The following is a 24545-nucleotide window of genomic DNA, read 5'->3' as shown; positions in this document are numbered from 1 at the left end:
CTTTGTTGCAGAGAACTGTTTTCATTTTTACAAACGCATTTCTTGCTATTTTTGTCTTGGCCCTTATTTGTGTTGCTTGACAATTATTGTCTGAAATCCAGGTTCCTATAATAGGTATTTGTATTTCTCAACCCTTTCTATCGGTACATTTACCAAATGTATGCTTCATTTTCAGTCCATATTCTTAAAAGAAACTGTTTGTTTTGTTTAGTCGTAATTGGAGTAGTTCAGTAGAGCTTACCATAATCACGGTGTCATCTGCATATCTTATGAATCAGTCATCATCATTCTCTTTGCCATATCCCTATGCGGGGTCGGCTTCCCTAATTGCATTTCTCCACACAATTCTATCTTGGGTCATGTCAATGTTAATCCACTTTACCAACATGTCCTGCTTTATCGTCTCCCCCCCAGGTCTTCTTTGGTCTTCCTCTCCTACTCCTTCCAGGAATCTGCACTTCAGCTATTCTTCGTATTGGGTGATTAACGTCTCGACGTTGAAAATGACCAAGCCATCTTAACCTATGCTCTCTCTTTTTGGCATCCATCGGTGCCACACCTAGACTTCCCCTAATATACTCATTTCTAATTTTATCCTTCTTTGTCACTCCACTCATCCATCTAAGCATTCTCATTTCCGCCACATGCATTCGTTGTTCCTCTTTATTTTTCACTGCCCAACATTCAGTTCCGTACATCATAGCCGGTCTTATGGCTGTTTTATAGAATTTTCCCTTCAGCTTCATTAAAATTTTTCTGTCACACAACACACCACTCGCTTCTTTCCACTTCATCCATCCAGCCCTAATTCTACTGCATGCATCTCCATCTATTTCTCCATTACTCTGTAATACCGATCCAAAGTACTTAAAACTATTGCTTTTTGCAATCAGTTCACCATCCAAAGATACCATTTTATTTGTAGTAACTCCATCTTTAAATGAACATTCCAAATACTCTGTTTTTGTCCTACTAAGTTTTAAACCTTTTTCCTCCAGAGCTTGCCTCCACTGTTCCAGCTTTTATTCTGAGTCTCTTTCACTATTTCCTACTAACACGACATCATAAGCATACATTAAGCACCACGGAATGTTATCCTGTAGTTTCGCTGTTATCTGCTCCAAAACTAATGAGAATAAATACGGACTAAGCACAGAGCCTTGGTGCAATCCTACTTTCACATCAAATTTATCAGTCTCTTCCACACCTGTCCTAATACTAGTCGTTACTTCCTCATACATATCCCTCACAATCTTTACATATTCACCAGGGACTCCTTTCTTATTGAGTGCCCACCACAGAATCTCTTGAGGAACTCTATCATATGCTTACTCAAGATTAATGAATACCATATGAGCGTGTGTTTCTTTACTCCTGTATTTTTCCATCAACTGCCTTATAATGAAAATTGCATCTGTTGTTGATCTGCCCTGCATAAAGCCAAATTGATTCTCGGATATTTCGGTCTCTTCACGTATTCGTCTATCAATTACTCTTTCCCATATTTTCATGGTGTGGCTAAGCAGTTTTATAGCCCTGTAGTTTGAACATTGTTGTATATCTCCCTTGTTTTTGTAAACAGGTAATACTGCTTCTCCATTCGTCTGGCATTTGTCCAACTTCCATAATTCTATTAAATAGACCTGCTAGCCACCTTCTTGCTGTCTCTCCCAATGCTCTCCATACTTTCCCAGGAATATCATCTGGTCCTACCGCTTTTCGTTTCTTTATTTTTTGAAGCGCTTGAGCCACTTCCTTGTTTGTTATTTTGGTGACCCCTTGCTGCTACTGTCTCCGTTGACTCTACAGGCTGTCTGTCAAATTCTTTCTTTAATAAGCTGTCAAAGTACTTTCTCCATCTCTTTTTGACATCCCTTTCGTGAACTAGTATTTTATTATTTTCATCTCGGATATATGTAATCTGATTAAAATCTTTTGCTTTCTTTGCTCTCTGTTTGACTATTTTATATATCTTCGTTTCGCCTTCCCTGGTATCAAGTTGATCGTATAGGTTTGAATATGCTTCTGCTTTGGCTTTTGCTACTGCTACTTTCGCTTCCTTTTTCGCCACCATAATATAGTTTTGAAAATCTGTGTCGGATCTGGTTTCTTGCCAGTTTTTATATAATTTTCTCTTCTCTTTTATTTTTCCTTGTACTGATTCATAATATCTTATGAATCTTATTTTTGTGTACTGATTCATAATATCTTATGAATCAGTACACAAAAAAATTTAAATAGAGTGTTTAGTGTTTAACTTACCTTATCAAGAATATTGGGTGAATGTCCCTGAAATTTAACAGATCTATCTCTAGCTCTCTGTTTCCTCTCCCACCGTCTCTTCGACGGTACAATACCCATACCCTGTTCATCTCCAGTATTAAGTACTCTTCTGGCTTGCCACCATTCGTCATCGCTGGCGTTTGTCACGTGAAGAATGTCGCCGTAGTGGAATGCCAGACCTCGACTCGGTAGACCGTCGTCTTTCATCGGATCGTAATCGAATAATGCCCTAAAAAGTAAGTTCAAAAATCACAACAAATTCTTCAACAAAAGAATTACTTTAAATATTATGTTTATATGGGATTCCACCTAAAATATTGATGTAACAAAAATATCTAATGCTTGACGTTTCGATTTTCCACTTCGGAAATCGTTCACAAAAAATATTGCTTTGAAAATTCTGGAGATACGTGTAACCAAGTTATTATAAGATTATGTCTCTAAAAATTGACATACTTGCTAAATGATGGTTTTGCTTGTTTTTGATTCAGAGGGATGCACAATCGCCGGACAGCTGTTTCCACCGTTTCAGGCTTTTCAACAGCGCTAGCGTGCACTCCTCTGACTCGAAAAACAGCTCAACCATCAATTTAAGGGGAATTTGAAAGATCATTCAAATTCCCATTGGGACGCGATTCAGCGACATCTCTTAACAAATTAAAGAGTCTCAGATACAGAATCCACCATTAAAATGGTAAATAGTTATTTAAATCTGACACTTTTCATGTTGAAAGTTCTTTCTGATACATTCTTAATCTGCGACTTTAACAATTTATAAGACCGCAGACGTCAAATATAGAAAACATTTTGTTTTCTATTATTTATATTCTAACTTCATATTATGATTTCAATGAAATCAATACACCTATCTACTTTAAATAGTTTTTTGTATTGTATTTAAATATTAAACTAATTTTAGAAAGAACAAAAATAATACCAACAATTAAAATAAACAAAAAAGGATATGACTTTGCCAGGATTTGAACAAGGGACCTTTCGATCACTAGGCGAATGCTCTACCGATCAGCTACCACGGCTTTTGTATTCAGTGGATCATTTCTCGGACATAATTACAATCTCGGTGACAGATACTTTAAATGAAAAACATTTTCAATAATACTTATTAGAAGGAAGACAAATCCACAGACATAAAAATTATAATAAATATATTTACTAAAAACACTAATAATATATTCTTTTCACATAACTTAAAAGATGTAGCGACTATTTTTTAATACCATACTGTCCGTGTGCGCATGCGCCGGGCGATGTAAAAACAGACAACTTTTAACCATCATTAAAAGGAGAAAGACAGAGCATATTTGGGACACATACTTAGAACTGATAAGTACGAGTTGTTGCAGCTGATTTTGAAGGGTAAAATCGAAAGAAGAAGGGGTCCTGATAGACGACAATACCATAGCCGAAAAATAATCGCGACTGGACCGGGTTAAACACAGACGCTTTTAATAAAAGCAGAAGATAGAGATTCATTATTCATATGAACACTACGAACACTAATACTATAGATTTCAACAAAATCGCATAAAAGAGATTAAGAGCGTAGGCGCAAAATTTCGGACCAATGCTTTTTAAATGCATTCATTTTTTTTCGAATTCTGATAAAACTAATATTTTTGAAAAATTGAAACGCCGAATGAAAGTTACATTATTAGCGAGTTCCGAAAGTTCCTTAGAATATATGAACAAAAAGATTTTTTTAATGAGATTCTTACACTAATTTTTTTTTCCACCCCTGTAACTTAATAATAAAATAAACATAGAAGTTTTCAGGGACTTTTGGCCCTAGACAATATTTCATTCTGCTTTAAAATTTTAAAATAATACGTATTAGGTTTCTCAGGATTTGAAAAAAATGAATGCATTTAAAAAGTATTTCGTATGCGCAAAATTACGTGAAGGTTTGCGCCTACGAAAAAAATTACTTGCGGGATTTTTCAACGGGCCGGATAAAGTAAGCAGAAGGGCCGAATGCGGCCCGCGGGCCGGCTTTTGCCCACCCCTGTATGTACATAGTAGTATTTGGATATAGTATAGGTCGACAGAAATATCTGAAACCGTCAAGGTCAGGCCGATCGAAATCTTTGGTTATGCGACGTTGTCAGATCAATAGGATTTCAAAGGTTCCCGGTTTTTATTTGTTACTTGTTTCACAGTAACATTTTCTTCTGTTACCTCGTGCGTAAATTTTAAAACTTGTGCACTTAGTGTCCTACTTTTCACGGCACTTGTAATACATATTCATGTGTATTAAAAATATATTAAATGTATTCTAAATAAACAACTATTTGACGATTTTATCTGTCAATATCGAAAACCACTGATTTCGTGCAGATGGATATTTAGTCTACGGCTCCACGGGCGAGAAATTGACGCTAGCAGTAGCCGTAAAACGAACTAAAGGTTCCACGGAACGGAATAGGAATAGCCGAACTGAACCGACTACGCACAAGTCCTGTAGTCGGTACAGTTCGGCTATTCCTATTCCGTTCCGCGGAACCTTAAGTTCGTTTTACGGCTACTGCTAGCGTCAATTTCTCGCCCGTGGAGCCGTAGCCTACCTCTTTGAACCAACGTGTTCAACTGAAGTCCCCTGTCCCCTCTACTTGATTTGCTACCTGAGTGACCTTCTTCGTTTCAAATATTTCTGCATAATTGTAGTATCTAGTACTTTTTAATACTTACCTAACATAGAGAGATCGTTTCTGTGATGTTCTGAGTAAAGTACCACCCGTAACAGGATGCGCAATCTGTTGTTTTAGGTCATGAATTTTAGCTTCAAATCTGTTGTACTCTTCGGGCCGATATTGTACTACAACGCTGACTGTCTGACTTGTACCCTACAAGCAACAATAACTTATTGAAAAATGTACTTAAATATTTTCAAAATATGAAAACGGAGATAATTCATGCATTATTTGGACTTACAAATACATTAAAAGCAGAAATAAAAAGCCATGCGTTTTTCACAAAAAACAAATGAGTGATTATTGATAAGATTTGATATTTCTATGTTCTTATACACAAAACCAAACTTTATATGAAATCACCATGTATTTCTCCTCTTCTTCCTCTGTATAAGCAATTCTGCTTGTTACTTCTTCTACCGATTGGTGATTTATCTCTTGCTATTTTGACCACAAGTGTCTCCCCCATTCTGGTTATGTGGTTGTTCCATTCTTTTTTTTTTTCTATTTACTGTCCATTCGTTTTTACACTGTACGTTACATTGTCTTCTGATATTGAGACACGTGTCTCCCCCATTCTGGTTATGTGGTTGTTCCATTCTTTTTTTTTTTTCTATTTAGTGTCCATTCGTTTTTACACTGTACGTTACATTGTCTTCTGATATCTTCACTCCTCTTTCGATCTCTCGGGCATCGGGTCTTGTTTCTGATGCATATGCCATTATTGGTCTTACACTGGTTTTATAAATTATTGACTTTATCTCAGTGTTAATATGTCGGTTTCGCCATATAGTGTTATTAAGGCATCCTGCCAGTCTATTTTCTTTTTGTACTTGATTTCTCACTTCTTTGTCTAGGTTTCCGTATCTTGATAATGTAATTCCAAGGTATTTTACTTCCATTATTTGTTTAATACTGATACCATCAATTTTTATGTTACATCCGATTGGTTCTTTACTGATTACTATTATTTTAGTTTTCTGAGATGAAATTGCCATTTGAAATTCTTTTGCTCTTATGTTAAATCTGTGGACTAATCTTTGCAGACTATCTTCATCATGGGCTATCAATATTGCGTCGTCTGCGTAGCAGAGTATTTTTACTTCTTTGTTCCCCATTCTATATTCTCTTGATCCCATGTGGGAACCATAAACGGAAGGCAAGAATATATGGGGATGATGCATAATAATTACATTTAATATTGTTACTTCTTAACACCGTTTTATATTCTTTAATAAGCTATATCATCTATCTATAATAAAAACTTCCTATACTAAATATACAATCAAGATGTAGTAGAAATAAACAAACCAAGACACGTTAAATGCTACTAGGAGCACTCCCGAATCATAATTTACAATGTATTGTTGTATAATTTTCATGAGGAAAAATTTATAAAATAAATTTATATCAGAGACCACGAAATTATAGATTTTCATCGCCCTGTATATGACCAAAAATTGTAATAGGATAATTTAGTTAGTAATCAGTGTTTTCGCAGAAAGTGAAATCGTTAAGAAGGTGGTTTTCTTAATGGGTTTTTGAACGGACTTAAAAAAATGGTGCGGTCAGATTAGACAATACAGTTTATTTCGCTTTGCAATGGACAATAAGACATTTTATAAAAAATTCGAAGAAGGTTAAGCGGTAAACAAATTTATTGAGTTTAGAATGTAAGGCTTTTTGTTTAGCATTTTGAAACAACGAAAGTAATTTGATGTCTCCTGAAATTTAACAAAATGGAAAGTTGTATACACATTAAATTGGTTCTTAAGAAATGATAATATGGGTGTAGTGGGTAGAAAGAATGTTTTGTGATTGGTGGAAATTGATGGATGGAAGGGATGAGAGTGTTGAGTCTGATTTTGTGTAATGAATATCTGGAGACAGCAGTCCAGTTTTTGAAAAGTGAGAAGTCAGTGTAAAGTAGTGAAATTGGCCTTTGCGAGCAGAATCAAGTTGAAACGAAATCGTTGACCGGTTTGAGAAGTTAATTTTCCTGTGTCCGAGGAAGATTCCTGTTTCTGTCTAGAACGAGTAGCCAATTGGGCTATTTGCACAAGATAGCGAGCAGAGAGAAAACTGAGTCGAAAATTCGAGCGAGTCCTGTTTGTTTGTTTGTAAAGCAGTTGGACGAGAGGGACCTTTCGCAACATCCTAAGAGTACGTGTGGGAGAATCGAGGACGACGCAATCCGGGAAAAGAAGTAGAGAAGAAACAAAAAGGTTAGTCAAATCATTTGTGAAACGGAGAGAGTTTGTTTATATCCACACCATATTTGCTTAATTTTTGTACTGAACAGTTCTATAACATAATTAGTCTGTCCAAATTTTAAAGAAGAAATGAGTAATCAATTCAAAAAGAGAAAAATAAATTTTATTAAATTTTGTAAGAATAAATAACGAATTATTTAAATATATTTTTTTTTAAACAGGAGATATCAGAATTAAAGCTTAATTTAATAGATGAGAAATAGTTGCATATTTTAGCATATTTTTTAAATCCTATGTTTATGGTATATTGGATAAATAAATAATATTTTTTAACATTTATATGACATTGAGTGTGTGTTATTTCCCTGTTTTGTCCTGGATGGAATAAGCAACTAGAGATACCAGAAGCCACAAACCAAAGGTAAAGCATCAAAAATAAAATAGCCCTGAGAATAAAGTTTATTAGAAAATTTAATTTAAATTTGGTTTTGTTTTACATAAACAGTAATGAAAATAATTGAGTAATTAAATAAATTAAGAATTTGCTCATCAATCTCATAAAAGAGAGAAATGCAGAGCATAACAGTATATACATACATTGTAAATCTCAAATCATGATTTTCAAAGTTTAATTGTAAATTATGATTCGGGAGTGCTCCTAGTAGCATTTAACGTGTCTTGGTTTGTTTATTTCTACTGCCGCTTGATTGTAAATTTAGTATAGTATTATTATAACATTTTTCTACATTTACTAAAAAATTTAAATAAACTACATTATATTTTTATATAAACCACTTCCAAAGTTAAGATTACCAAATAGCCAAAAAAATCCATACCAAAACATGCTTAAGAGCTTTTCACACGTGTCACACCATTGTAAGCCATAATAAATGTTGTACTACTTGTCTTACCAGATGATTATTTACCTTCAGGGCCAGCGCCGCCTCCTCGTGGGTGGCATTTCTGAGATTGACTCCGTTGACGCTCAGAATCTGATCGCCCCTTCGAAGTTCTCCGCTCAGGTCGGCGGGCCCCCCTGCCAAGATGAACGATATGAAGATTCCCTCGCCATCTTCACCACCGACGATATTGAATCCGAGACCTGAGTTACCTTTCTGAAGAACTACGGTTCGCACATCTCTGAAAAAAAAAAGAAGAATGTTATAAATAATGAAAAAACGGTTCGAATCTATAAAAGACTATTTATTTAAAAGTTTACAGTTCGAAATAAACTTATTAATTAACCTTACTAATAACAGCGCGCTTTATACATAGATAAATCTGGAATGATACGCCCATCTCTATTCATAAAATTTTTAAAATGACATGAAATCATTATACGCCAGTCAATGGGAGTAAGAATTAGGATATTACCTCCGAATTCCATATTACTGCATGGATTTTAATGAAATTTTGGGAATAGCCTCTACTTATCTTCTAATTCTTCTATAAGTAGGGAATAGCTCAAGAAACAAAGTCTACCATATACCGATGTGTGCTTTTATCTTGGGGTTCTCGGGGGTGGAAAATGTTTCGGTTAAAATAACCACGGAAGTGGTATAGAACCTAATTCTAAACAAAAACTGTTTTATATATTTTTTTGAAAACTCAATACTTTTTGAGTTATTCGTGGTTGAAAATTTGCCATTTTCATTAAAAAATGACACCTTTTCGAACGGTTTTTTGCGAATACCTTAAAAACTATTAATATTAAATGTCGATTACATTCAAAATAAGCGGGATATGCTGCAAAAAAATTGATGACTAATGTATTTTAAGAAAAAATGAGAAGTATATTTAACCCATCATCCACCAGAATTTAAATGCATCGGTTTCCTACTACTATACCTTTTATTATAGTGTTATTTCTATGTTCAAAATGTTGGACGGGTTTTTGAAAAAAAATAAGATCAAATTATAGAGCGCATTTTTAAATTTTCTTAAAAAGCTTCCTTTTTCTCCCTGTAACTTGAAAACAATAAGAGATACAGTAATGAAAAAAAAAAAAAACAAAATTTTTATCTAAAAAAACCCTACATTTTTGTTTGGTATCTTTTTTTCGTATCTCTTATCATTCTCGAGTTACATGGAGAAAAAGGAAGATTTTTAAGAAAATTTAAAAATGCGTTCTATAATTTGATCTTATTTTTTCAAAAACTATTCATTTTAAACCCGTCCAACTTTTTAAACATAGAAATTACACTATAATAAAGAGTATTATAGAAGGAAAACGATGTACAGTAGAACCCCGATTATCCCTGCTCCTCGGGACCGAAGGGTGGCACGGATAATTGAAAAGCACGGATAATCCGAACATGTATTTCTTATGTATAATACATATGTACGTATATACATACATATGTACCTACCATAAAAAATAACAGAAAAAAATAAATCTTTCATTATGAGTCTCTCTTTCTTTCGTCATATAGAGTTTACGTCAAGTGATTTACGATGACGCTATTTTGATAAAACCTCAGAAACGCAACTTGAGTAATAGAAAATCATAGCATGGATAAACCGCACCCGGATAATCGGGGTTCTACTAGTCATCAATATTTTGCAGCATATCTCGCTTAGGTTGAATGTAATCGACATTAAATATGTATTGCCATATTGCTCATTTTAAAGTTCTTTTCAAGCACTCTAAAAGATATTGGTAGTACATATTATACACCTTCAATCGACCGTTTCTCTGTTATTTCAAGTAGAATACACCGATTTGAGCATGCACCAAAAAAAACAAACTCTTCTCACCTACCATATCTCTTTTTGTATTATAACTAGAAGATTTATGAAGGAACGAGTCTCTTTATTTTTTTATAAGCTACAAAAATTTTTTAAATAGTTTTTTTGTTGATGCATAGTTTTTAGATGCAAGTATTCGCAGAAAACCGTCCGAAAAGGTGTCATTTTTCAATGAAAATGGCCAATTTTCAACCACTAATAACTCAAAAAGTATTAAGTTTTCAAAAAAAAATATAGAACAGTTTTTGCTTAGAATTAGGTTCTTTAGCCACTTTCGTGGTTATTTCAACAAAAAAATTTTCCACCCCCGAGAAGGGGTTAGAACCACCCCCAAGATAAAAGCGCACATCGGCATGGGGTAGACTTTGTTTCCTGATCTATTCCCTACTTACTCTGAAAATATCAAGTAAATCGATGTAGTATCGAAATAAGTGGAAGAAAATTTAATGAAAGCTGTCATACAAAAACTTTGACAATACACAAGAAGAATGCGAAGTGACTCACCAAAATAAGCGAAATAAAGAGCTCTAAATACGAGAGGCAAATGTCCCATAAGGAATGAAAGGATAGGCCTCGATAAGGTCTTGATAAGGATGAGAATTCGTCTCATTCGTAAAAACAATAAGAAACAATAAACTCAATAAATTTTTCCGAGTATATCTAGACATTCTTCTTCTTCAACCTTCAAAGTAATCCAACTTTGGACATAGGCATCCCCCAATTAAATCCAGTGTTTTCTATTTTGCGCCACTTGCTGCCAGTTGTGTCCCCCAATCTTCTTAATGTCATCAGCCATTTGTGGCCTTCCTCTGCTTCTCCATCCTAACCATGGTCTCCATTGTTGTATTTCGTGGTTCCATCTTTTATCCATTTCAGTCGGGCATTGTGCCCTGCGAAGCTCCATTTTAATTTGGCAGCATGTTCTGCTGTTTTTTTTACTTTGGTTTTGCGTCTAATCTCTTTATTTTTTTTTGTCTATGAGCCTCACCCCGAGCATTGATCTTTCCGTTGCTCTTTGTGCCTTTACTATTTTATCCATATTGGCCTTGGTGAGTATCCACGTCTGTGAACGATACGTGAGTATAGGGAGGATACACTGATAGACATTCTTAGTTACACAATAATAACACCTTATCATAAAGCTAAATCCTCATTTTATAAGCTAAATTCTTCAAGTTCAATAATTCTTTGTGCTGTGTTTATTTCTCACGACATTGAAACTATGGCGTGTAACCATCATTATTATTTTGCTGTTACTGTATATAGTCTAGCATAAAATTAACTACATATTCATAAAGGATCGAATGAAAAAGTGTTATATAACCGCGGTACTTTTTTAGTGGACTTTAATTAAATTACATCAGCGATCAAAGTGTTAAAATTTCATTGTAACTCAACTCAACGGGAGATCTGTCGACCTCTACCTGAGGAGTCACTCTCGCTTTGATATCATCATTTGTAAACAAATTAAAGTCTTTGTCTCCTTGTTATTTACGTAGACCAGGGCATTTAGAACAAAAAACACCGGAATAAATCGATTTTTAAACACAGCACCTATCGACAATTTTTTGCATTGTGTTGACGGCAGGCAGGATGACGTCAGGAAAAAGCCTACAAATAGAAAAATGGGTGAAAATGCATCATTATTGCACTAACAGCACAAAATACATTAAAAATACATCATTTCAGAACGTTGGTTACCATAATCTCTATCTCTATCTGATTAGCCTTCTTCGGTCCATCTTTGGACATAGGCCTCCACAATCCTTTTCCATTCTTCTCCATCTGTCGCTACAGTTATCCACCTAGAGCCCACGGGCTTCTTGACATCATCTGCCATGTCATTTGTGGCCTTACTCTGCTTCGTTTATATTCCCACGGTCTCCAATTTATGAGAATTTTGTTCCATCGGTCTTCTTTTTGTCTTATAGTGTGTCCGGCTAATCTCCATTTCAATTTTGCAACTTCTTGTCTAACATCCCTAACTTTGGTTTTCTCTCTTATCCACTCGTTTCTCTTTTTATCCATTAGCCTTATGTGCAACATTTGCCTTTCCGTAGCTCTTTGCCTTTTTATGATCTTGTTCATGTTTGCTTTTGTAAACGTCCACGTTTGGGAACCGTAAGTGAGAACAGGGAGTACGCATTGATTGTATACCTTGGTCTTTGTTGTGGATATCTTTTGTTTTTAAGGATGTAGCTTAGTTGCCAAATGCCGCCCATGCCAGTCTAACTCGTCTTTTGATCTCTGCTGTTTGGTTTTCCTTGTTCTATCTATAATCTATCTATAAGCAAGGTTCCTACAGCCTCTGCCGCTTCTCGCATTTCGACCGCCATCGTTTTCTGTCCATCCATTCGTCTTCTTTGATGGCTCTATCTCTCATTATGTGCCGTACATTTTCTTCCCAGGCAACTGAAGGTCTTCCCCTTCTTCTTCTTTGGTGTGGTATGTAATTTAAAGCTTTCTTTGGCATCTATCTTCATTTGTTCGTTTCACGTGACCATACCACACTAGTTGTCTAGTTTCAATTCTATCTACACTGGAATATACAGTATGTGACCTCCTTCTAATATCTTCATTCCTGATGTGATCTTTTTTAGATATACCACACGCTCTCCTTAGATAATCCATTTCTACTAATTCTATTCTTTTTCTATCTTTTTTCGTCATCTGCCAAACTTCAGCCCCATAAGTCATAATAGGCTCTACCAAGGTACGATAGATTGTCAATTTCGTTTTTTGTCTTATATCTTTAGACCACAGTAGTAGAGAGCTTAGAATATTTACCGCTTTTATGCCCTGCTGCGTTCTCTTTTCGATGTCTCTTTTGGTAGTGCCTTCTGTAGATATTATAGATCCGGATCTTCTTCATCATCCCCTATTTTAAGATACTCTGTCTTTAACATATTCATATTGAGGCCCCATTTTTTATATTCTTTCTTTAGTTTTCTAAACATGTAGTCCATGTCTTCCTCATCATTCGCTACGACTACCTGATCATCTGCAAAAAACAAAGTTGTTAGACATTTACCACTGCCTATGTCTATTCCCATTCCGGATACTTGTTTCCTCCACTGCTCTAGCGATGATTGAATATAAATTTTAAATAAAGTCGGATATAGACAACATCCTTGTTTAAGTCCCTTTGATATAGGGAATGGTTCAGATATAAACTTTCCTTCTTTAACGACACTTCTTGCATTTTTGTATATATTTGCGATAGCATCCACATACTCTCTACTGAGACCTACCTTCTTCAATGTTTGAAACATTTTTTTCAAAGGTACCGTATCGTATGCATTCTTCAAATCTACAAACAATAGGTGGGTAGACAGATTCCTTGCCTTAGTTGGTTTTCCTTGTTAAGTTTTATAATTTGACCCAGATATATATAATCGTGAACTTGTTCTATTTCATCTTGTTCTATCCTCAATGTGATGTCCTCATCTGTATTTGTTATGATTTTGGTCTTGCTGTAATTCATATTAAGGCCTATCTTTCCGACTTCTATGTCCAATTCTTTTATCATTTCAAACAATTCTTCTTTTTTGTCGGTTATCAATACGATGTTATCAGCGTACCTTATGTGGTAACCATCATAGCTATCTTAATTTTATTCACTGCCACCCTAAACAGCTTGCTTGTATCAACACCATACCAATCTCGCAAGTTCTTCAACTATGAGGTTTTTCTTCGTCCTAAACAGCATTTGTCTGCTATTTTCTCTTGCCTAATATTTTGTAGCAACATATATTTGGGACCTCTCGTTACATGTTCGAAATACTCTAGCTTTCTCTTCTTGATGCTTTTTATTATCTCAGTGTCTTGCTGAGACGTTCTAGTATTGTGGAGTTTCGAATCTTCTCCACCCAGGAAACTTTTAAAATTCTTCTATAGTACCACACTTCGAAAGCCTGAAGGCGATTTAGATCGATTTTATTCACAGTCCAGGACTTGACACCGTAAAGTAAGACCGAGAACACGTAGCAGCGAAGTAGGCAAATCCCCAATGCCAATTTTAGCTCTCTGTTACATAACACCCTGGAAATCCTTCTAAAAGCGGCTCTAGCCTACTTTATCCTAGATCTAATTTCGCCGTGAGTATCCGCGGTTTTCATGGAATATTCGATTTGATTTCCCTTGAGTAACAAAATCTGGTACTTAATGTACTAATTTTGACAGATTTATAGATTTTTAGATGCATTTGATGTACTTTAAAACGCAATTAGGCATTTTTGAAGTTATACTTCTTTAGGCGCGATTGGGAGTGAATTTTCATTATGCCACGCGCATGCGCACACAGACAGTATGGAGTTAGATGCCAAATCTTTCAAGTTATGTATGTATCAGTGCAAAAAAGGTGTGGGAAGAATATATTAGTGTTTTTAGTAAATATATTTTGCTTTTGGATTTGTCTTCCTCGGGAGCAAGATAATAAGTATTAATAAAACATTTTTTATATTTATACTTCACTTCGTCTATTTGTTACCGTGATTTGTCATTATGTCCGAGGAATGTCCATGGCTCATTGGTAGAGCATTCGACTACAGATCGAGAGGTCCCGGGTTCAATTCTGGACGATTACTATTCTTTTTTTTTTAATTTTTGGTATCATTTTAATAAAAAAATTTGAAAAGTGGTAAGTATTAAAATTAGTTTAATATTTAAATAAAATAATGAAATCATATAATAGAAGTATTAACTTCTTACGTGCGTACAAAGTACACACACATTCTTTTTTTTTTTCCTGACTTCACCCCAAACACAATTCAAAAAGTTGCTTAAATATTTATTTATATGGGAAATAAGCCACAATTAAAATGAAAAAAATAATTTTATTAACGTTTTTACGCCCAAATCGGGTGCCGTTGTCAAAATACAAAATATTACTTTATTTATTTATTTTTTATTTATTTATATATTTATTTATTTATTTATATTTATTTATTTAGTAATATTTTGTATTTTAACAACGGCACCCGATTTGGGCGTCGAAACGTTAATAAAATAATTTATTTCATTTTAATTGTGGCTTATTTCCCATATAAATAATTAATCATAAAAAATGCCACAAGAAAATAGCTTCAGAACAACAAAAAGTTGCTGTAGCTATTTAAAAATCGATTTATTTTTTTTCCTAAATGCTCTGGTCTAGTACATCATATATTATATGCTTATAACGTTTAGTTTCATTATTGTTTTATGGAACTACGAGGAATATTATTTTTAAAATAGTTGATAATTTCATGTAGACCATTATTATTTCATGTAGAATGTCATAATGATTATAAACAGGAAGTTGACTGCAATTTTTATACTATATTACATCATTTATGATAATTGTTGGTCTTGATAGTTTTTAAATAACTAGGTACACTGGCAAGGTGACTTATAATATACAGTTTTGTAAAGTTTAACGAAGAGTATTATCAAAAATTATTAAAGAACTTCGGGCTATCTTGCTTTGCCGGCTAATAATAAATAATCTGTATTATGAACAAGAAGCTGCCATAAGAATAAATAATTTAAACACCAATAAAATCAAAATCAAAAGAGGCGTTAGACAAGGCTGTGTTTTGTCGTCATCACTATTTAATGCATATTCAGAAGAAATATTCAAAAAAGCACTCGAAGATGAAGTAGCAGGCATAAAAATAAATGACCTACCCATATGTCAAATTAGATACCTATAAGAGCTGTGAGACATTTTTGAGTAGGTATTTTAGGCAACCTGAAAATTTTTCAGGTGACTCTTCTACGATAGCCTAATACAAAAATGCCGGTCTGGCTGGAGGGTAGCGGTTATTTTCCCCAAAAATCCCCCCCAAAGTTAAAAAGGGTAAAAATTGATATGACTCGAAAGTAAATTTAAATATTCAAATGTAAAGAGAATAAACAGGCGAGGCGATTTGAGGGCTATTTTAACTCTGCAAGATACTTGCATGGGCGCCCCAGGATTATTTTCAGGGGGTGCATCTCAACTTCAGAAGATTTCATCTGAATGTGTACATACTATTAACGAGTATAAAATATACAACTATACATGCATAGCTATGTACATTCCTTCCGGACAGGGAGGTGCAATTGTTATTTCGACAGGGTATTTTTTAATTTCAAAAATAAATATTCTAAAAAGGACAGGTTTTTTTTTGGTGAAATTTTCCAATTACCATGTGATCAAACAAATTACGCGTGCATATAAATGAAAACAGCTATAGGTAAGCAGCAGTGTGAGAAAGAGCCTATACCGATAGCTGTTTGCGTCCTCTGTTGTAGCTGAGCGAGTCCGTTCGCTCGAGAAAAATCACGTGACCTGGCGATATCCATTTTGTTGTGCCTCGAGACGTTAGAGTAATCATTATATATTATTGTTTTTAAGTAATTGTTCTTAATTAAAGGAAAATAATACGTACTATACAATAGATTTTGCAAATATGATAGAAAAAGACAAATTTATTATTATAAATATATAGGTAGAAAAGTATAAAACTATAAACTATAAGTGATTAATTAATTGAGTTGCTACGTATTCTCTGTCCTTTTATACGGAGTCGAAGCCTGGACAATCACGGGCGCATCTGAAGAAAGACTTGCCATTATTGAGATGTGGTGTTACCGAATAATGTAAAAAATACCAACACTTAACAAACACGGAAACATTAAGAAAGATGAAAAAGGCAAAAGAAATACTCAACACTATGAAGGAAAGAAAAATGAGCTAAAATAAATATACATTCTCTTCTTCTTCGTCAGACTCCCCTCGAGACTCAGATTCTTCTACCTGATTTGTAAATAGTTGTATGTAAATATATATTTAGAATTAATGAAAAATTAATTAGTGATTAATTGATTGATTTGCTACGTATTCTTACTTATATAACCAATGCTTAATACTTTTCCTTATATAACCAATCACATCACGTTTTTTATTTCTTAGTATATGACCAAAGTACTTTTACCTTTTTCATTTTTCTTATTGTTTCCGTGTTCTTTACGTGTATCCATGATATATTTAACATTATTCGATAACTCCACATCTCAACAACGGTATGTCTTTCTTCAGATGCGCCCGTGATTGTCCAGGCTTTCGACTCCGTATAAAAGGACGGAGAATACGTAGCAACTCGACTTATTAATCACTAATTAATTTTTAATTAATTCTAAATGCATATTATAATTATTTACAGATCATGTAGAAGAGGAATCTGAGTCTCGAGGGGAGTCTGACGAAGAAGAAGAGAATGAATATTTAAGCTTAGATGAGGAGTTTGAAGAAGAAGTACAAGATTCAGACACAGAATTAATTTAGTTTATAGTTTTATACTTTTCTACCTATATATTTATAATTATAAATTTGTCTTTTTCTATCATATTTGCAAAATCTATTGTATAGTACGTATTATTTTTCTTTAATTAAGAAAAAGTTACTTAAAAAACTATAATATATAATAATTACTCTAACGTTTCGAGGACAACAACATGGATATCGCCAGGTCACGTGATTTTTCTCGAGCGAACGGACTCGCTCAGCTACAACAGAGGACGCAAACAGCTATCGGTATAGGTTCTTTCTCAGACTGCTGCTTACCTATAGCTGTTTTCATTTATATGCACGCATAATTTGTTTGATCACATGGTAATTGGAAAATTTCACCAAAAAAAACCTGTCTTTTTTAGAATATTTATTTTTGAATTTAAAAAATACCCTGTCGAAATAACAATTGCACCTCCCTGTCCGGAAGGAATGTACATAGCTATGCATGTATAGTTGTATATTTTATACTCGTTAATAGTATGTACAGATTCAGATGAAATCTTCTGAAGTTCAGATGCACCCCCTGAAAATAATCCTGGGGCGCCCATGCAAGTATCTTGCAGAGTTAAAATAGCCCTCAAATCGCCTCGCCTGTTTATTTTCTTTACATTTGAATATTTAAATTTACTTTCGAGTCATATCAATAATATTTTTTGTAATAACAATTTTTACCCTTTTTTTTAACTTTGGAGGGATTTTTGGGGAAAATAACCGCTACCCTCCAGCCAGACCGGCATTTTTGTATTAGGCTATTATGGAAGAGTCACCTGAAAGAATTTCAGGTTGCCTAAAATACCTACTCAAAAATGTCTCACAGCTCTTGGACCATAATAGCAGAAACTGTTACAGATCTACAAAGAATTTTAGATAAGGTTGTTGCAACAAGTGAAGAATTTGGTCTGTCACTAAACATAAAGAAAACAAAATTCATGGTTATATCAAAGAAAAATATTAGAAACATCAATCTACACGTAAATAATAAGACGATAGAACGAGTTCAGAATTATAACTATTTAGGGACAAACATTAGTGAAACAAACGATTAGACAAAGAAATCAGAATTAGAATAGAAAAGGCTAGAAGTGAATTCACTAATATGAAACAAATATTATGTAGTAGAGACCTCAGCCTAAATGTTAGAAAGCGAGTACTAAAATGTTATGCATTTTCTGTTCTTTTGTATGGTGTGGAAACATGGACTCTTAATAAACAATGTCTCAATAGATGGGAAGCATTTGAAATGTGGACATATCGAAGAATGCTGGGAATCTCCTGGACAGACAGAATAACCAATGAGGAAGTACTAAGGAGAATACAGAACAGCAGGGAGATACTGGATTCAATCAAAATAAGAAAACTTCAATACTTGGGTCATATAACACGTGCTGACAGATATCAACTCTTAAAATTAATTATGCAGTGAAATATTCAAGGAAGGCGCAGCATAGGTAGGAGAAAAATGTCCTGGCTGAGAAATCTCAGGAAATGGTTTGAATGCAGCTCAACTGAACTCTTTCGGGCTGTAGTGCCAAAAGTTAGAATAGCAATGATAATTGCCAATCTTCGTCGCGGAGATGGCGTAAAGAAAAATAAGATAATGATAAGATTCCCACTTCGGAAATCGAAACGTCAAATCAACTAAATTTCAAAGTAAAATTGTGGCTTATACCCAACAAAAATAGTAAATTACATTGGAGAGTAATAGAGAAAAATGTGAGAATGAAGACAGTTCTTCTACAGATCGGTTATATACAAACAACCCCCAATACGATGATAATTTTATTTTAAATTATATATAAATATATTTTCTATAGTACAGACTTTAACTACGACCAAGTCAAGTACTATCAATACACGAAAAGAGAGACTATAGAGTACTATGAAAAAAGAAACTGGAAGAAAGCACTAAATCAAAAGCAAATGTTAGTAAAGAGGAACTCAAAGTTATCAAAGCTCTAAAAGAAGATGAGTCTATAGTAATATTAAAAACTGACAAGAATAACGCAACTGTAATTATAGACAAATGACTATATTAGGAGAAAATTCAAGATTTGGTTACAAATGGACCTTACAAAAAAACTCAAAAAAAAAGAACAAACCAAATCACTGGAAAACGAAATATATAAAACAGTCCACAAATTAATACCTGACGGAATCTCAAAAATGCACAAAGAAAACGTAACCCTTAGATCAAGCCCAGACCAATTTACAGCAGCATGGGTTTTCCTTGAAGCAGACTTGAAGTCTCCTTGAAGTACAACAAACAACTTTTATTAAAATTCACAACAATTCTTGCAGAAACTAGCAGAAATCGACTACACATTGCACATACAACACATTATTTTTAACTAGACAAATGGCTTTTATAAGCTAAAATTCGGATCAGCCGTGAGCTCATCCTTATCTTCATTATTAGCAGATATATTTATGGAGGATTTCGAACAAAACATTGTACACAAAAAAAGACAAACACCACAGTACGATGAACATATTTATGTAGACGGTGTATTCTCCATTTTGCCTCAGGGACCAAAAGCATTGAATAAATTTCTGAGGGTCGTCAATAGTAAAGAAGAATCAATCAAATTCACAATGAAAAAAGAAAGCATCTTCCACTTCCTTCTCTTGATATTAACCACAAAAGAGGACAACGGATATTCAACCAAAGTTTACAGAAAATCATCCTGCTCCAACAGCTACTTAAATTACCACTCAAATAATAACGTATCAATATATGACTAGTAACACTGAGCCGAAATACTTATATTCCGGTCGTGTGTGTTGACGGAATTAATTAAAAATAAGTGTAACAACGAACAGTAATATATTTATTTATTTTGGGTAAACAAGCGTGGTTTCGCTTATATCTCGAAAGGGTATTGTTAGTGAGAGCGAGGGTGTGTCTGAATCATTCGCATGCTGTGTAGAGACTGGCCTGCCGGACCACCAACTATTATGTCAACTGGTTTGCGGTTTTGCGATAATGGCCAGAAGGGCCGTAAATTACTACATCTGCCTTTTACAAGATAAGAACCTTTTTGTATTTTAAGAAGTTGACGTGAAGAGTGTGGCAATATGGCATCTTAATCAATTAGTGTTTCCTTGAAAAAAACATTAATTTTATACAATCTAGGGATACATTTTCGTTTCTCGAAATCAACGGCCCTTGTTGGCATATGGTTTGTGTATTACATGTGAATTTTAAATGACTAATGTGGTTTCGTTTTAGAAAAGTTATTAAAAATTAAGAAAATAAAATTAGCAAAAATAGTAATTAAAACGTATCGCTATACTTATTCTAATGAAAATGCATTTTAGCAAGAAAAAAACATGTTAACAACGGTTTTGACAAAAAGAGACTGCCCTTTGTCATTAATAAACAAGGAATTTCACAAGATTGAAGAAAGGAAGCAACAAAACAATACAAGCAACCCAGAAACATTCACAATAAGGGATCCATTGATTAAAACAATACCAATGTAAAGGGCTTATCGGAAAATTTAAAACAGATATGAAATAAGTACAACACCTCAACCTTCAAAACAACCAATACACTGAGAACTATCCTGCCCAAAACCAAACCCAACAACACACAAGAAAGATCAAATAGCTACATCTATAAAATACCCAGTGAATGCAACAATTTCTATATAGTGTCAGAATAAGCGAGCATGAAATAGACATCAAAAACAGAGCCTTCGACAAATCACAGATGTGCAAACATGATTGGGACAACGAGCACAGACTACAATCGAAAGACGCATCTACAATCATGAAAGGAACAGACATAAAGGAGAGAAAAATCAAAGAAGCACCTCTTATCCTATTACTGAGGAAAAATGCGTAGCACATAGCGGATAACAATACAGTATTAATAGAATAGTCAGAATTTAATATCCCGAGGGTAATAACACCACCCTCGGATATTTTTCAACTAAAAGCAGGTTATTGTCTACAAGATCAAGATCAAGTAAGTCAACAGTAGATTAATTTTGAAAAATCATGACACACTAACAACTCGTTGATTATACATTTTTCGCACAATTTTTTAAAATAATCTTTTTTTGGAAAGATTTCCTGACTAGTCCTGTCGCCAGGGGGGGGGGTACAACGGCCTCCTTTATTCAGATGGACTTACCCAAGTTTTTTTATGTATCTTAATCCGTCGAATACGAATTTTTTGGGTAACAGTTGATCCGGATGTCGATAAGATTGTTATAAACAAAGAACTTGAGGAATTACATAACAGGGATTTTTCGAAAAATAAAACTTTTCGACATAAACGCGGTTGAACTTTCAAAAAATCGAAAAATTGCAATTTTTGAACCCGAATAACTTTTGATTAAAAAATAAAATAGCAATTCTGCTTACTGCATTTGAAACTTCAAGTCAAATTCTATCTGTTTTGATCATTTGATTTGCTAAAAATTAAATTTTTTATTGTTAAACAAAGCTATAAACACATAGTGCTTGAATGATGTTTTCAATGCATTTCTCATTTAAAATCGAACGAATAGGCGCGCATATAGACAATTTCTTACGTAGATTTCGTACATAAAAACGCAAGAATTGGGCACGGGAAACACTATGTGTTTAAAGCTTTGTTTGACGATAAAAAAAAACCGATAGAATTTGACTTGAAGTTTCAAATGCAGTAAGCAGAATTGCAATTTTATTTTTTAATAAAAAATTATTCGGGTTCAAAAATTGCACTTTTTTGATTTTTTTGAAAGTTTAACCGCGTTTATCTCGAAAACTATGCATCCTACGAAAAAACTTGTAAGAACATTTTTTGCTTAGAATCACCCAAAAATACAAAAAAATTTTTGTTTTGCGAAAAATCGCTGTTAAGCAGTTCCTCAAGTTCTTTGTTTATAACAGTCTTATCGTCATCCGGATCAGCTGTTACCCAAAAAATTCGTGTTCTACGTGTCAAAATACATAAAAAAACTTGGGTAAGTCCATCTGAATTAAGGAGGCCGTTGTACCCCCCCTGGCGACAGGACTAGACTGAGATACTGATAATTACAATTGGAATTAATTAACAAAAAAATCTGAATTTATTTGGATAACTTTAATACTCTAACACAGCGTTTCCCAACCGGTGGGTCGCGACCCACTAGTGGGTCGCGGGCAGATTTCAGGTGGGTCGCGACATGGCTTTTACCGTAGCTGAATGACGTACATAGTACAGAATAGCGTATCATCATGGGTGAGGGATGGGTCGCCAATATGAAAAAACATCAGAAGGTAGGTCGCCAGACATAAAAGGTTGGGAACCACTGCTCTAACAGTTTGTCATGTGCAAAAATTATTGCATTAAGCTTATATAAACTCCAAATCTACAAATTTATATAGTCAGTCAGACTCACTTTGGCTTTACGTCAGACAGCCTAATCCTTCTCCTCATTATTCTCTTCCTCAACTCGTCCAACATAAACAAAAACAACACATTTCACTCTCCTCATTTTTAACGATTTCACACCATTCCGAGACGTTTTTTAACACGAATCAACACGTTGTCTTTTCGCTACTAGTTTACACCACACGGCAAAAAACAGATGCAACTAAAGACACCCGACAGCGACAGGGGTGAGCAATAAGGGCGAACTGTTTTGAACCCTGACCTGAGGCAAAAACCGTCCCCGACGGTGCATTTCAAACGTCGATCGGTTGAGTCTGAAGGGATGTAGTGAGAAGGGCTGATCTGGAATAGAGATGGGAGGTGCTGTATGCACGGAACAGTTATTGATTAGTCTGAAAAATGCTGAACGTTTGATCATCAATTCCAGCTGGTGGATGTAACGGATATTAATTGTCTAATGTAAACTTGGAATGCAAAAGTAGGGCAGGAGATTATTTATAGAAAACAGACAGCTCTAGTTTTTGTTACACTGGTCAACTTGGAAGTAGAAAAATGAAAAGAAGTGAAAAATCAATTTAATAAAATACCAATATATTCTTGAGTAAAATGTGGAAATGTATAAAAGGTTTTAATAAGAGGTGACACAATACAAACTTTTAAAAACCTTTATGGGTGGAAGAATTCTTAACAATTTTCATCACTGCTAAGAAAAGATATAGGAGAAAAGAAATATTCAGCAGCAAAAACAAGAAAAGGCGCATAAAAATCCATATTATCCTAAAAATAAAACTTTCAGAATTTGCTATTAGTTTTTTGAAAGTAAATTAAATGTAAGACCAAATTTACTTACGATGTCGGGATAGTATCACGAGGTTTTTTCCTGGTTTTCCCTCGTGATTTACTATATGAAATCTCTAACGCGAGAATTTTACTGTCATCGTTGCATTTGGTTGTCTTTTTAAAGACAGATCACATGCTATCATTTTTTTGTGACGGATATTCTTGAGTTGGGATTGATTTCATGTAATCGAATGAACTATCTTTTAGTAAAGTCGTCTTAGGAATGCAACTCATAAATATTGGCGATATCATTTTAAAGTCTTCTACTTTAAAATGTATAATATACGTCTGAATTGCCAATATAAATGAGTCAGATTAAATAAATTATTAGAAGAATTTTTTTACTTAGCAACAACATTTTTGTTTATTTTAGTAGTATTTTGTATTTTGACAAAGAAAACCCGATTTGGGCTTCAAAACGTTAATAAAATCATTTTTTTGGTAAAATTGTGGCTTATTTCGCATTAAAAATAGTGTATTATAATTTTTGTATCTTTAGATTTGTATACCTCTGGAATAAGAAAATAAGTACCTAGTATTTACAGTATTTTTATACTTCACTTGATCTATTTGACACTATGTCTGAGAAATCTTGTAGTCCGCATCCGCACAAACAAAAGGAGTATAGCTCAGTGGTAGAGCGTTTGACTGGAGATCAAGAGGTCCCTGATTCGAATTCGGGTTTTTTCTAATTTTTTTTTAATTTTTGGTATTGTGTTAATAAAAATTTTTGGAAAGTAGTACGTAAAAATTAGTTTAATCTTTAAATAAAATATAAATAAACTGTTCGAAAGTATATTTATTTCGTTGAAATTATATAATAGAAGTATAACTTCTTACGTGCGTACAAAGTACACACATTCGTTTTTTTTTTTGTAAAAAAACGTACCTACCTATAGCATTTTTTTTTTTTTGAGATGGCTGCAGGCCTATTTTTTTATTATGTGTATTTTATTAAAAACTATATTCCTATTTTTTTTTATTTTTCCATAAGGTGCGCCACCTTCAAAAATTCGAAAAACTGGTTTTTATTGGGTTTTGGGCATTTTCCCATTTTATAGACTTCAAAATAG

The 24545-nt window shown here is 34.0% G+C and overlaps 1 protein-coding gene across 16 annotated transcripts in view; it reads right to left on the bottom strand.

Moving 5' to 3' along the window:
* LOC114338023 (disks large 1 tumor suppressor protein) overlaps positions 1 to 24545 on the bottom strand; it is a 1799868-nt gene that overhangs the window by 64245 nt on the left and 1711078 nt on the right. For 13 of the 16 annotated variants that reach the window (XM_050644669.1, XM_050644676.1, XM_050644677.1 and 10 more), the window contains 3 exons: positions 8116 to 8344; positions 4990 to 5144; positions 2263 to 2512 (listed from right to left, as the gene is read on the bottom strand). In XM_050644669.1, coding sequence (XP_050500626.1) covers positions 2263 to 2512; positions 4990 to 5144; positions 8116 to 8344 — 634 coding nt within the window. The remainder of the gene's footprint in view (positions 1 to 2262; positions 2513 to 4989; positions 5145 to 8115; positions 8345 to 24545) is intronic. The other 3 variants (XM_050644675.1, XM_050644671.1, XM_050644679.1) reach the window with 1 other exon arrangement.

The sequence above is a fragment of the Diabrotica virgifera genome, chromosome 2 (assembly GCF_917563875.1).
Source record: "Diabrotica virgifera virgifera chromosome 2, PGI_DIABVI_V3a".
In the NCBI taxonomy this organism is placed as follows: domain Eukaryota; kingdom Metazoa; phylum Arthropoda; class Insecta; order Coleoptera; family Chrysomelidae; genus Diabrotica; species Diabrotica virgifera.
Note: the sequence above shows the minus strand (reverse complement) of the source record. Positions and strands in the feature narration are given on the sequence as shown.